Consider the following 15,644-nt stretch of genomic DNA (forward strand, 5'->3'; position numbering starts at 1 on the left):
CAGAGAAATGGTTTAAGAGAGAGTCTAAGTTGATGCCATTTTGAGGGGAGGGAATTTGGGGGGTCATCTGAGGAAGAGGAGTGATGGGGCTGGGAAGATATTCCAATGACCACAGGCTAAACATAGATGTAACTAGGGCTGCTCTTGCTTCCTCTCTTCACAGGAAGACAAGTGATGACAGAGATGAGAAGACCACAGAATGATTCATAAAAGACCTAGAAGAAGAAATGGAGCGACAGCAGACCAGCTAAATACACTCCGGCCAGAGCGAGCATTCAGCAAGAATCAGAGGAGAAATAGGAAGCTGCAGCAGCAGAAACGGAGAGTCCATATCAGCGGCAAGGGAAGGCATGGAGTTCAGGGGAACCACAGATCAACCCACACGCACTGGCGTGTCGAGAGCTCTCACTCAGCCCCAGTCCAGGAGCTTCTCTTTAGGCAAACACCTTCCCTGCCCCTGTGTCAGGTCAGTCCAGCAGGTATCCTGCTCCGTTAGTGCACACACCAAATGCCCTGGGCCTCCCGTGTCTGGGGGGAAAGGGGAAGTCTCACCAGCTGGCTTGGAAACTCTCTTAGTGTGCCTCGCATACACGGAACAATGTCTAAAAATAGGGTGGAAAAGGAGAAGGAATCAGCTGTGGCAGGGGAGAGAAAAGAGAAGGGGGAGAAAGAACAGTGATCTCAGAGCACAGGGGCTTGTTTCCTGCAGCTTCCCAGAAGAGTGAGGGATGGGGCAGCCCGATTAGAGTCTGACGCCCCCCAGTGCTGCTCACTGAACTCTACTGGTTTCCCTCCAGGCTTCACATGCCCTGGGGATGCCCAACACAGACAAAGGGGGCAGAGTCACTCCAAGCAGTAACCCTTACCCAGCTTCCTGCAGACAGTTGTATACATGCACACAAATTGTCTTGACTGAGTTGAAGCCACTGAGACTGGGGACAGCTGCGTGGACGGGAGCTTGGAACCTAGGGCTGGGAAGGAGCATATCCCCCAACTCTGGAGGCAGCCTTGGTGGAGACCTGGAGGAAGCAGCATTGTCCAAGCCCCATGCAACACAGGTAGGATGGGAAAATGCCTGTTCTCATAGACTCATAGATGCTAAGGCCAGAAGGCTAACCATCATGACCAGCTAATCTGATTTCCTGCCCACCACATGCCACAGAACCTCACTCACCCACTCCTGTAGTGGGCCCATGACCTCTGGCTGAGTTACTGAAGCCCTCAAATCTTGATTTAAAGATTTCAAATGACAGAGAATCCACCATTTACTCTAGTTCAACCCTGCAGGTGACCCGCGCCGCACACTGCAGAGGAAGGTGAAACCCCTCCATGGGCTCTGCCAATCTGACCCAGAGGGGAAATTCTTTCCTGACCACAAATATGGCGATCACTTAGACCCTGAGCATGTGGGCAAGACCCACCAGCCAGACACCTGGGAGAGAATTCTCTGTAGAACTCAGAGCTGCCCCCCATCTAGTGTCCCATCACTAGCCATCGGTGAGATTTCCTAATAGCGGTCATGGATGGGCAATATGACATTGTAGGCAACCTCATCATACCATCCCCTCCATAAACTTATCAAGCTCAGTCTTGATAAGCTGGGGGGAGGGATAGCTCGGTGGTTTGAGCATTGGCCTGCTAAACCCAGGGTTGTGAGTTCAATCCTTGAGGGGGCCACTTAGGGATCTGGGGCAAAATCAGTACTTGGTCCTGCTAGTGAAGGCAGGGGGCTGGACTCGATGACCTTTCAAGGTCCCTTCCAGTTCTAGGAGATGGGATATCTCCATTAAAAATAATTTTAAAACCAGTTAGGGTGTTTGCTCCCACTCTGCCCTTGGAAGGCTGTTCCAGAACTTCACTCCTCTGATAGTTAGAAAACTTTGTCTAATTTCTAGCCTAAATTTATTGATAGCCAGTTTCTATCCATTTGTTCTTGTGCCAGCATGGGCCCTTAACTTAAATAACTCCTCTCCCTCCCTGGTGTTTATCCCTGTGATCAGGGGCAGCTCTATGCTTTTTGCCGCCCCAAGCACGGCAATCAGGCGGCCTTCGGTGGCATGCCTGCGGGCGGTCTGCAGTCACGCGCATTCGGCGGCGTTTCTGCAGGTGATCTGCCGGTCTCGCGGCTTCGGCATACCCGCCACCGAATTGCCACCGAAACCATGGGACCGGCAGACCTCCCGCAGGCACGCCGCCGACGGCCGCCTGACTGCCGCCCTCACAGCAACCGGCAGGCCGCCCCAGGCACGCGCTTGCTGCGCTGGTGCCTGGAGTCGCCCCTGCCTGTGATGTATTTATAGGAAGCACTTTGTTAAGTTAAGCAAGTCAAGCTCCTTAAGTCTCCACTTGGGAGGCAGGTTCTCCGTTCCTCTGATCATCCTAGTAGCCCTTCTCTGCACCAGTTTGAATCCATCTTTCTTAAACATAGGAGACCAGAACTGCACACACTATTCCAGATGAGGTCTCACCAGTGCCTTGTACTAACACTTGCCTATCTCTGCTGGAAACACCTCCCCTCATGCATCCTAGGGCTGCATTAGCAATCTGTGACAACCAGACCTGCAGGCTCGACAAGTGAATTATGATGGCTTACTGCCTGGCAAATGGGCTGCCTAACTCCAATTCAAAATCCCAGCCCCAATCCTGTACCAAGTGCAGCTCAAAAGGGGAAAGGGGCAAAGGTGGCTTGATGTCACTTTTATGCCCCCTTATCCCAGGGTCAACAAGAGACCAGGCCAGCCCCTGGTGCGAGCAAGAGCAGCCTCAGGGCTGCTACAATCTTTGCCTGGGGCTGTTCGGGCAGCCGGGGAGCAGCGGAGGGGCACATATTCCCTAGCCTCGCCCCCAGCTATGCTCCATACCCTCATGGCTGTGGTGCTGTTATAGCTGATGGGCTGCATCACTGGGGGTATCTTCCACTGACCAGTGAAGCCGGCACTACGGCTGCTTTGCTTTGGTGAAACAGCTTAAAAGCATGTAGCGAGTACAAGGATCTGCCCCCCAGAGGACATCCACTGACCCACGTGGCCAAGCTGAGGCTGGAAATAACAGGGCTCCCTCTCCTTGCGAATGCTGCCAAACAGCCGAAGAAACAAATGAATTCCCTGCCTGCCTTGTTGATAGTGTTTATAAATAATTTGCACTTTCCAAAACAAAACCCACCTGTCCTGACTGGAAGAGAAAAGGGTAGACAAATGTAAGGGGACTGTTGTCCCCTTACTAAAACTCAATGGGGGTGTTTTGGTTGGCTAGCTCCCAGTACCAAGGGGAAATCAGGACCCTGAGACTGACAGTCCCCAGGAACAATGGACAGAGGCCAATGCTCCAGGTCAGCCTGATTGACAGGGCGGGCAGGCTAATCAGCATGACAGGAGGCCACGGGGGTCCCGTCCTCCATGTGAGCTGGAATTGCCTGGGTCAGACTGAGTGGGGCCAAGTTAAGGAGAAAGCAGGGGCCCAAGCTGGGCTGGGAGCAGAGCTGTGCCAGTCAGAGGGGCCAGAGAAGCAGCCAGGAAGCAGGTAGGTGCTGGGAGCAGAGTCACAGAAGCAGCCCACAGAGCCGACCTGTGCTGGGAGGGGAGCTGCAGCAACCAGAGCCAGAGGGGGCAGAGAAGCAGCAGCAGCCGTGCTGAGGCAGAGTGGAGCTGGGGCTGGGGCTGGGGCTGGAGCAGTCCGGAGCTGGGTGCGGTGAGCAGCTGGGGAGAGGGAGGGGGACCCTGGGCAGTAGGCCCAGCACAGAGAGACGCCTCAGTCAAGAGGCTCTGCAGGCCAGACATGGATGGGGATCGTAACCCCGACGGGGCGGGGAAGACGCTGGGAAGAAGGGTCCTGGCACCTAGAGCTTGAGAGCGTGTGGCCACCGCCAGAGCAAGTGTCCAACCCACAGCGTCTCTGCAGCACAGCCAGGGCCTGAGAAGGAGGCCTGGGACTTGTGAGAAACAGACTGAACTGCCCTGACATTCCAGAGACGCTGGTTGTGACATCCCCATGCCACAGAGTGGGGTGATGGGTTTTCCTTTACCCTTTCCCATTTTTTCCTTATTTTTTTAAAATTGATTGCAGTTTAATACATTGTATTTGCTTTGAACTGTATGTAATGATCAGTGGGCAGGGAAGCATCCAGTGCAGAGAGAGCACCCCGGAGTGGGGACACCCTAGCCCCTGCCCTATGTGACCATGACAAGGTTGGGGGTCGAGCCCCCCAGGAATCCTGGGCCCGGATTTGTTGGGGTTACGAGGACTCTGCCACGGAGGAGAGTGGAAGGGGAGCCCTCAAGGTCAGGCAGGCCTCTGGGTAAAGGAAGTGGGAGCGAGGACTCAGAGACTTTCGCTAGCCCATTTCACCGGGGTAATGTATAAGCCAGGAAAGTTCCCCACAATAGCAGGACCATTCCCACACTTACACAAGGATGGGGGCAGGGAGAAAGTGATGGGCAGACTGAGTCAGACATGGAAGGGGAGACAAGGGGAATAAAGATGAGAGTGAGCAAGAAACGGGGCAGGTGGGTCAGATTTACGAAGGGATTTAGGCACCTAAAGATGCATCTAGTGGGATTTTCAGAAGCACCTAAGCAGGTGAGGTGCCTAACTCCGATTGAAAGTAACTTAATAAGTCCATGAATTTAATGTATGCGCCTCTCTTTCATTGTGCTTCCCTAGCAAGCATCCCAAACCTCTGCATTTTGGTAGCGGAGACACAAGATGGCTAGTTTGAGTCCTTTGTTGCCTGCTTTGGATTCTGTAGTTAAATCGGTGGGGAAAGGAGAGAAAATATCCTAAAATTCACCCTTTTGCCCACAAAATCCTGCAATGAGCCCGAATCGAGTGGTTTATTTGAAGAACTGTCAATTGAATCAATTGAATGGTTAAATGAGGGCAATTATTCTACTTAGATTATAAACTCATTGGGGCATGGGCCATCTTTTGGTTCGGTATTTGTACAGCACCTAGCACAGTGGGGTCCTGGTCCATGCTTAGTGCTCCTAGGCACTGTGGTAATAAATAATAATAATGTGCATAGACTCCAATGCAGACAGCTGGCCTCTATTTTCCCAACAGCAGAGGAGGTTGACAGCAGCGCAATGGTTCCCCTTTCTTTCATTCCCTGCTTTTATAGAAAACGGAGCCTGGGAACTTGGGAAGAGAGAGTCCCAGTGGCTCTTCGCACTGGCCCACTCCAATACCTTAAAGATGAGCCTGGGCGTAGCACTGCAATCACAGGGTGAAGAAGGTCACATCTGGTACAGAGGACCCACCCAGAGTCTAAGCACCAGCTAAGTTCCACGTAAGCCCTATGTTGAGGACTTAACTGGGACATAAATGATGCATAGACCATGTATGGGCCCTCTGCCCAGGGGTAAATTTCACCCACACTGAACAGGAATTAGTTAAGTCAAGTCCAATGCACCAGTGAGTCAGTGCCCCCAAAGGTTTCATCAACTCCTAGCATCTCCCCAAGACAGGCTCAGACCTGTATTTTCAAAACCCACCTCCAGCGTGGATGGTGCAAATTTGGTGACCACACAGCACACATGCCAAATAATGAACACAATGATTTAACTAGCCAGACCCACCGAAAACCACATACTGTAGCTAGGCATCTAAATGCATACCGCTGCAGACACGAACAACTGCACCTGCAATTTCCTCCCTCCATCAGTAATGGGTACAAAACTGTGCTGGCAATACCAGAAGCCAGGCTAAATGCAGGCTCCACAATACACAGGCCTTTGGTCTACCTCGGTATGAGGCTGAGTTTACAGCCAATGAGAGGCAGTAGCAGACCCCGGAGCTCCTCACCCTCCTCCTCGCATGGATCCCTCTCCCAGCCTCACCACTGTTCTGATTCTGACATGATCATCTCACCATACTCCAGCCTATGAGCGCAGGCTCCATCGCCCAGCCCAGCCCATGGCCCTGCTGGTGTAGCTCTCTCCCACATAGGAACACACAAGATGAAGTCGCTCACCTCGCCCCCCCCCTCCAAGGGAAAGGGGTGGGAGTCGCCACCTTTCAGGCTCGCCCTGTCCATGGACTGTGAGGGAGGAGAGGAAGTAGAACATTTTCTCCACAGAAACAGACAATGGGCTTGGTTCCCCGGAGCTGGCCCAGAGAGGTGCAAATGGCATCCCCCAGCGCCAGCAGGTGTCACTGCGCCCCAGTGGGATTCACTCCAGGCAGAGGACAAGGGAGTATTCACACCCCCACCCCTCACTGGGGTCGTGCTATGGGCTGGGCAACCTTAAACTGCAGAAGCTTCCTCACTGAAAGCTGCCTGAGGGACACACTCAATCGGGCAAACTCTTGGCCCTCTGACCATGCCTCCTCCCCAGGCAGCACAGCTGACTTTTGAACCGGTGCCAGCCAGCTGTGTGTCCCCAGGCGGGATGGGGTTGGGGGTGGGTACCTTTCACTGCTCCAAAGGCCTCAAGGCAGATTTCCTGCCAATGAAGACCCTTCCCCAAATGTCTGCCAGTGTCAAACCAAGCCCGAAGACCAATAGCTCAGCTCGGCAATAAAATCATAGGCCTAGATATATCCATGCGAATCACAGAAATACAACGACTCCACTTAAGCTGCTCAGGGCAAGGACTTTTTGTTGTGTGTTTGTACAGCACCTAGCACTGTGGCCCCTGGTTTACAATTGGGGCCCCAGGCACTACTGCAGTACAAAGCAGAACAATATTAATAATGTCAAGTAACTCACTGTGGCTATTAACAACATTAGAGCAACCATATTTTCGTGCTGGACAACCAATTTTGAGATCCACCTTTTCCTTGGACAATTGACCTTGCCATGGTGAGGCCAGCCAGGATCCCTTTCTCTGTCAGCTCCCCTCCTTGTTGCCCACCACTTACCAAACCAGGAAATAAGTTTTTATCTCGCTCATCGCCTCTCGGCTACTTCTGTCTTTCTAGCTTCTTTTGGAGTCCGTCGTGTTTCTGTGGTTCGCAGGGATATGTCCAGGCCTATGATTTTATTGCTGAGCTGAGTCTTTGGGCTCCCTCTCCCCCACCCCCCATTTCCAGCTGGTGGGGAGAGGGCAATAGCTGTGGGCCATTCCCTGTCTCCTCTGATTTACTGTGCCCCACAGGCCGTCATTTACACCAGTGCCACGCTCTGCCCAATCAGAACACTGGGGGTTTACACACACTCACTTTGCACTAGCCCCAGCTGGAGCAGGGAAGTGAAGGCTTTCACAATTTCGCTCTTGAACTTGCAAGTCATGCTTTTGCACCTCTGTTCCTGTCACACCGAGGCTGCATCAAAGGAATCTGTTGTTTACAGTCAGAGCACCATGCACCTCTGATGCCCCAGGCTGGGCCTGGCGTACTCCATGCCTCCTTGTTATCTAGCTAGTCTGAGGGTCACTGACATGAGGGATTTAACCTTCCTCCTCAGAGATGTCCTGTCTGTACAAAGCTCAGTAACGGCTTGACCCTGGTCCCATTAATGTCAGTGGAACATCTGCAGGGAGCTGGATCAGGTCCTGAATAACTGGGAGGGATGGAGGGAGGTGAAAACAGCACAACACCTGCAAGCTAACACCTCCCACCCAAAGCATCTGGGGAACTCCTCGTCTCCCCTTTCCTCCCCAGCACCCCACTCCAGCTGGTGACACTGCCCTGGCAGAGCCTAGTGGGTTAGCAACACTTGCAGCAACAAGACAGGAGAAAGACTTACCGGTGGGACAAACCTCCATCCTGAGACCTGCTGAAAGGAGAATTCTTTCAACAGCCGTCAGTTTCTCTTTCCCCACTGCTCTTGTGAGTGCCTGCCACAATTAGCACTACTTCCACCTAAAAGTGTGTCAGCTGCATGGACTGCGTTGTTTAGAGGCTCCACCCCCATCTCCTCCCCATATTGCTCATATTGGTGACAGCAGTGATGAACTCATGTTTCTCAGAGCGTACAAACCCTTCTTGGTTACTTCCTAAAAATAAAATGGACCAAGCCACGAGCAAAAGCCATGCTGTTTTAACATGGGCAGCCATTCAGGTCTTTGCTGTGGGGGTTGTTCTCGAGATTCACTGTCATCTGGTTTGATCCAGCGTGCTCTGGGCAGAGAGGAAGAGGGAAGTTGGCAACTCAGAGAGCCAACTTGTTTAGTGGATGGTTTTGTGCTGGGAAACATTTACCTCCCCCCCCCCCATCCCTGCGCTAAGCTCCCAAAAGAAATCAGCAATAGGTGGCAGGTGGGTGAGAATTCCAAAATCAGTGTGTGCTGGGTCCTGAACTGCCCCCTGCTGACAGCTGATGGACTTGTATCCAGACCAGGTTCCTTTCTCCCCATCCCACACTGGTCCCTTTTGGGCAGGCCCCTCAGCAAGGATTGACTGGGCCATGGCGAGTGAGCTCCCCTCTCATCCCTAGAGTCGCTCCCTCCCTTGTGGAAGCCTTGCCCTGGCCCTGCCTGTGCTGTGTCTGTTCTGGAGAGTATAGGACTTCAACCACCGGGGCTGCCAGTGTCAAGCTCTCTCTTCCCCTCCCCGCAGCCCCGGAAAGCTGCACACTTCCCCTTGAGGTTATTGCACTTGGTTGCCACGTCTATTGTCTATTATACATGATGGCCCTGACATGCTCTGAGAGGGAAGGACGGGAGGGCATTGTGCCCACAGGGGGAGCTCGACAGCTGGCATCAACATTCCGAGAGCCTCTTGCAGGGCAAGGGATTCACAGGGCCTTATACAGTTCATTGTAGAAGTGATCTGGTGGCCTGCCCACAGGATTCCTCTCACTTACTTCTCTGTCAGGCTTATGGCTGAGGATGGTGAGACAGTGCCAGCTGTCTTGAAGCCGAGCACAACGTGAGCAGGTGTCTGGCAGGCTTCTCCTCCACACATCCGACAGCTCTGCCAGAGCACCTCGCTCCTGCCCGGCAGCACTCTGTGCTTCTTCAGTTCTGCCTCCCAGCTCTCCCCGGGCCCCTCGCTCCTGCCCTGCAGCACCCCCTGCTATTCCAGCCTTGAGCCCACCCCCAGCTCCGCCTATGCACCTCACTGCTGCATGCTGTGCTGTTCCAATTCTGCCCTCCACCAACTGTGCCCATGCCCCTCGGTCCAAGAGCACCCCCTGCTACTGCATTAACATTACCTCTCTTGAGCAGCTTGCAAAGCCATTTCCCCAATCCCTGCCTGCTATACTCACTGCACCGTGCACGGGACTGGCCATCGGGTTGTGGGGAGGGTTTGGAAGATGGTTCCCTGGGGCAACCCCAAAGCTAACTGGCTCATTTTATATAAAATGAGGAGATTGGAAAGCTCCTCATGTCACCCTCGGCCTCCTGCTGCAGAGCTACAGTCTGGCCGCTTGGGCTGGACTCTGTGCACAGTTGCTACCATGTAAAACAGGTTTTCAAGGGACAATTTTCCAAATACACTGGAGGATTGGGGCTCACTGAGGGGGAAGGGAGCTTGTGGCAGCCCAGGTGGGGCCTGGGGTCCTCCCACAAATCCAGCGCTCCACAGCTGTGGATTACAGGCGTCCCAAAGGCTAAACCCAAGCAGCCACGGGCAGGGGGATGATCATGAATAACCCACCATTTTTAGGAAGAAGCAGTGACAAATCCCCTCCCCCCTCAGGTTTACATGTCCAAGGCCATTTTCACAAGGCAAAAGGCTAGAAACTTATTGTTTGGGGCTTTTATTAAATGCAAGCTGAGATTTCTAGGTCCCCCAACCCAGGGGAGGAGCCTCTGTACGAAACCCGCACAGTGCAGGCAACGCAGCTCAGTCCTGACCTTCAGCACCCTCCCTCGCTTCAGCCCCAGAGGCCCTGGCCGAGTTCTGCCAATGAGCCTCATTCAGACCTGCTTTCCAGACCTCCCACAGCTCTGTATCCTGGCTTGCAGCACCCCTTCCTATCCCAGTACTGGGATCCCCACACGGCTCTTCAGAGGCACCTCATCCCTGGCCTGCAGCTCTCCCTGCTCATCCAGTGCTAGCTGCTGACACAGCTCCGCCACTGCCCCTCGACTCTGCCCTGCAGTTCCCCTCGCTCTTGGCCCCCTCACCAACTCTGCCAGCGTCCCCTCTGCTATTCCAGTTCCAGGTTCTTTCCTCATTGGAGGCGGCCAGTCTTGGGGGATCCTGTGAGTCTTGGGGAATCGGTGTTGCGGCTAAACATCCAGGAATGACTGGTCTGAGAACCCCCTGCACTCATTTCACTAGTGACCTTATGTCTGAATTCAACCCAGGCGAAACGAACACGTCAGTTAATCAAAGACCACAGAAAGCAAGCAGTCGAGCAGGAAAGAGCCGCAGGAGGGGAGGAAGTAAGGGAAGAACAAAAAGCAGGAGGCAATTGCTGGGAAGCTGAGCCAGTGGGGAAGTGAAGCAGGCAAAAGGGGAATAGAGCTGGGGCTGGAACCCATCACGCTGCCCTTCTGCACTGGCCAGGCACGCAGTCAAGGATGCCCCAGTCCCCCGGGGTGGGGTGGGATGTGAGAAGGCTGCATCGCTCCTTGTGAAGTAATTGCCATTTGAGCCCTGGGTACACATATCTTCCCCCCCTTGATTGGTAGAGTCCTCTCTCTCATGTCCCTGTGCCGGGATACAAGACACCCCCTCCTCATCTATTCCCACTTTCCTTTCCCATCCCCTGGGCTAGGGTCCAGGCCTCTTCATCTGCTCCCACTTCCTGCTTTCCCCATGCCTCTGTGCTGGGCTAGGAGTTCCCCTTCCCAGTCATTCCTACAGTCCCCCCGGAAGAGCCTTTCTCTGCTGCCACGCATGCTGTTCCTGGCCTGGGGAGCTGTCGGGGGGTGACAGGACAGGGTACACTGAGGTAAGAAGGAAGGACAGGGACAACGGTTGGGCGATGGGGCAGGGTGACATCTGGGATGACTGGAAAGGGGAGCAATGGAGTTATTCAAGTTTCTCCCCAAACTTGGATTTGTAGGCTGGGGAAGCCTCATATTTGAACCTCCATCTCCTCCGCCGCCTGACCCCTGCTCCCCTTTGGGTTCCGCAGCAATCCCACCTCCCCTTTGGGTCACCAAGCTGCAAAGACGATACAGCAAGGCCTGGTTGAGTCTGTCAGAGCACAGCCATCTCACCGACAAATTCCTCTTCCTCTTCCTCCTAGCTTCTTCCTCAAACTCTGTGCGAGAAACAAGACATGCCGGAAGCCAGCCTCCCCTTCCCCCCCTTACGTCCAGGGCAGCAAACCCTGGCCAAGAGCACCCCTTGGTGGCTGGAGAGGGGCACAAGGCAAATCATAGTGTGCTGAGGATGTAGCTGCGCCAAGTAATTCCAGGATATAAGCCTCTTCCGCCCATGGGCCTCCAAGCCCATGGCACCTGCACTAGAAGGTCTCAAGGGGGCAGATGCCACCAATTCTCCTAGTCTAATGTTGGCCTGTCTTAACACTGCTGTGCTTGACTTTGCAACCTTAATGTTCCTTTAGCACAGATTTTTCAGAATGTAAATTTCTAAGTTTTTTAAACATTTAAAAGCCAATCATTTCATCACATGGAACCATACTGACTGTCCTTCCCACCACCCTATGGGTCATCAGCATAGACTCATAGACTTTAAGGTCAGAAGGGACCATTATGGTTGGAATCTTTAGATTCACAGCACAGTCCTCTAGGCTGGAAGTAATGGCGTAACTGGTAGCAGTAGAAGTCTGTTATCTTCTCTGTGGACCTGCCAGTAGAGGGGGATGGAGACACATACTTTGCCATGGGGTTTCACAGCTATTTGTTAGACAGCAGAGGAATGGTGAAACTCTGGACTCTTGGGTTCTGTGAACTTTCAGATTCTGTAGGGGAGTGTGCTCTAGTGGTTACAGATATTTTTTCCCCAGCCTCTCTCTGTCCCCTTCTATCCTTATTCCCATTCCTGCCCCTGACCTCTCCTTTGTTGCTATTCCCTTGGCTTCTTGCTCTCCCTCTGTCCAACTCCTGTCCCTGTCCCCCAATTCCAGTCCTCCCCTGGCTCCTGTCCTTGCCTCATCCTCCCACTCCTGCCCTTGTCCCCAGCTCCTGCACATCTTCCCCACCCCGTCCCACTCTTATCCTCCCATTTCCATGGCTCTTGTCTTCCCCCTCTGCCGTGCTTTTACCCTTCCTCATCCTTGGTTCCTGCCCTTCTCCACCCTTGCTCCTATCCCCCCACATCTGTCCCTCTCTGCTCCTGCTCCTACCCCACACCACACTCCTTTGTATTTGAGACAGGCAGCTTCCTCCTTCTCCTCCATCCTGCATCGGTGCCAGTAGAGGGAGCACTGTGGCCCTGCTCCCAGCTCCTGTGCCTGGAGCCACAGGTTACGTGTACGCTGCAGCTGGGAAGTGCAATTTCCAGCTCAGGTAGATGTATATGTAGGGTGACCAGACAGCAAATGTGAACAATCAGGATGGGGGTGAAGTGGAGTAATAGGCATCTATATAAGAAAAATCCCCGCATATCAGGATTGTCCCTATGAAATCAGGACATCTGGTCACCCTACACATATGTGCTAGCTTTAGGGTGACCAGATAGCCTCACCTGGATCACCTGGATCGATCGGTCTTCAGCTGTCGTTAAGACTGCGCCGATCACAACACATCCGCCATTCTTCTCGCATTCTTGCCTTTCTTCTCCACGTTCGTCCGAAACGTTTAACAATGTCATCTTCCATCTTCTTGGAGGCCGACCAGGTGGTCTTTTCTGTTCTCGTGAGTACCACTCAGTAATGATTGCGGTCCACTTATTGTCCGTGAACTGTGCTATGTGGCCCGCCCATCGTATCTTATTATATCTGCTTTCCACGACAATATCTTTCACACCACTGCGTTCGCTAATCATTTCATTTGGGATATGATCCAGAAGGGAAATTCCCAACATAGCTTGTTCCATTGCCCTTTCAGCTACCGACAGCGGCTGTTCTTCTCTCTTTGTCAGTGCCCACGTTCAGGGCCGGCTTTAAGCCGATTTGGCCGATTCCCCGGAATGGGGCCCCGCGCCTAAGAGGGCCCCGCAACGTCCGGGGCTGCCGGTGGAGCGGGGAAAAAAAAAAAAAGCCACATCCTGCTTCTCCCCCCTCCCTCCAGCGCTTGCGCCGCCATACAGCTGATCAGCGCAAGCCTGGGAGGGAGGGGTGAGGAGGAGGAATACAGCGTGCTTGGGGAAGAGGCGGGGCCAGGGCAGGGATTTGGGGAGGGATCCAATGGAGCAATGAGGGGGCGGGGCTGGGGACGGGGCCAGGGCAGGGATTTGGGGAGTGATCCAATGAGACAGGGAGGGGCGGGGCTGGGGGGCGGGGCCAGGGTGGGGATTTGGGGAGGGATCCAATGGGCTAGGGAGGGGCGGAGTCGGGGCGGGGCTGGGGCAGAGTTGGGGCAGGGGGGCGCGAGACAATTCGCCTCCCGGCGTGGGGCCCCGCACCTGCTAAAGCTGGCCCTGCCCACGTTTCACTGCCATACAGCATGGCTGGCAGCACTGTTGAATTGAAGATATTTGTACGTGTGGTCTTGTCGATTTTTCCTTTGAGGATGTCCCTGATGGAATTAAACGCACACCATCCTGCCCGAATCCTTCGCGAGAGTTCTCCGTTCATGTCTTGGCGAATGTTAACTTCTTGGCCCAAATATATGTACTGTTCCACTTCTTCAATTTCTTCTCCTGTTACCGTTATTCGGGCTTTTCGTAAGACATCTGATCGCATGTATTTCGTTTTGCAACGGTTCATTTTCAGACCTACCTGACTGCTTTTCTTGTCGAGTCTTTGTAGCATGCTCTGTAGTTGGTTGGTGCTTTCGGCAATTAGTACGATGTCGTCTGCGAATCTGAGATGAGATAATCGTTCTCCATTTATATTAACACCACTCCTCCAATTGATCTTGTTTATAACCATTTCAAGGCAGGCGGTAAATAGTTTCGGTGAAATCGTATCACCTTGCTTTATGCCTTTCTCGATTGGGATGCAGAGGGGAGTTTCGAGGAGAGTAATGTCTGTTGTACATCCAGTATTCGCCTCCTTCAACAAACTGATGTACTGCATGTTAATGCCCTGCTCTGCGAGCGCCTTTAATATTGCGTTGAACTCGACGCTATCGAAGGCCTTTTCATAGTCGACGAAAGCAACGCACAGCGGGAGTTTGTATTCCCTCGCTCTTTCTAGGAGCTGGCTAAGGGTAAATATATGGTCGATCGTGCTGAAATTTCTTCGAAACCCTGCCTTCTCTCTTGGCTGTTGTTCATCCAGACTCTGCAAGAGTCGGTTCGTTATCACCTTTGTAAAGAGTTTATAGATATGAGAGAGCAGGCATGTAGGGCGATAGTTCTTAAGATTTTCTCGATCCCCCTTCTTGTACAGCAAGATGGTATTCGACTCCTTCCAGCTTGATGGTGTTTTTCCTTCTTCAAGATATCGACTGAATCTTAAAGCGAGGGCCTTTCAAAGTTTTTCGCCTCCTGCAGAAATCATTTCTGAGGTTATTCCATCTTTGCCTGGAGCTTTCCCCTTCTTCATCTGGTGTAGTGCGCTTCGGATTTCGCTGACGATTACTGGGGGGACGCGTTCTTCTGATTCTTGGAGCATTGGGAGAGGGACGTTGATTCTTGATTTGAACAGTTCTGTATAGAAGTCCTTGCAGACCTCCTCCATCCCTGCTCTGTCAATTACTGTCTCTCCGTCCTTCTTCTTCAATGCTGTTACACTCAATCTGTACTGCGCCAATTCCCCAGATAGCAAGTATGAAAAATCGGGACAGGGGGTGGGGGGTAATAGGAGCCCATATAAAAAAAGCCCCAAATATCAGGACTGTCCCTATAAAATTGGGGCATCTGGTCACCCTAGCTAGCTTTGCTCAAGCTAGTGTGTTCAAAATAGCAATGCAGCGGCTGGGCTAGCCCACTGAATATACATCTGCTCTCTCCGATGGGGCTGCCGTCACCTGTCATCAGCATGCTAGTGCTGCGTGAGCTGGAATGTGTATGTCTGCCTGAGCTGGGAATGAGACCGGCCAGCTCCAGTATAGACATAGACATAGCTGGTAGCTCCACCTACAATAAGTAACCAGGAGTTGTGGAAGGGTTGCACTCCATCATGCTTCAGCACTAATGCCAACCTCTAGCAACTGGAGAAACTTCGCCTGGGGGCAGGTTATCTCGTGACCGCCTACCTGCTGGGATTCTTGCACCTCCCTTGGAAAGATCAGCGACTGGCCACTGTGGGAGGCAGGACACCGGAGAACAACCTTCCCAAAGCCTAGTCTTGCTAACCCCAAAAGTTCAAGAATCCTGACAAATCAGGAGATTAGCCCCAAAATCAGGAGATTTTTTATAGCTAATATTATGGTTTTGGTCTGTCTACTGGTTTTTGAACTCCTCCGGCCCAGCCCCAGTATAGTTTGTGTGTGTGTGTGCAGAGGGGGGGGCATAGGGTGCAGTAAATTTATATACTAAGATGGCCTTTGTCCCCACCACAGGGCTACCTCTGGCTGCCTGATGGTGCCCCAAAATTATAATTAATTAATTCTGTGCCCCCCCGCCCAGTCCCACACCTGCCCCTTGCCCCTCAGTGAACCACTGCCCCCCCCCCCGGCAGCTCCAGGCATCCCATGCCCCCTTCCAGGCCTGAGAATGCACCAGGAATGGGAGTGGGGGAGGAGGAGCAGAGAGCAGACTGACCCATTGTTCACAGGAGGGGGGGAGGAAGG

General features: G+C 53.0%; 1 protein-coding gene across 1 annotated transcript in view; it reads right to left on the minus strand.

Annotated features, from left to right (window-relative positions):
- CYTH4 (cytohesin 4) overlaps positions 1-7,750 on the minus strand; it is a 32,276-nt gene extending 24,526 nt beyond the window's left edge. Inside the window, exon 1 of the mRNA XM_024212982.3 lies at positions 7,685-7,750. Coding sequence (XP_024068750.1) covers positions 7,685-7,703 — 19 coding nt within the window. The 5' untranslated portion in view covers positions 7,704-7,750. The remainder of the gene's footprint in view (positions 1-7,684) is intronic.
- Between the last annotated feature and the right edge of the window lie 7,894 nt (positions 7,751-15,644).

This window comes from Terrapene carolina, unplaced genomic scaffold (genome assembly GCF_002925995.2).
Source record: "Terrapene carolina triunguis isolate 2854851 unplaced genomic scaffold, T_m_triunguis-2.0 Scaffold247, whole genome shotgun sequence".
Lineage (NCBI taxonomy): Eukaryota > Metazoa > Chordata > Testudines > Emydidae > Terrapene > Terrapene triunguis.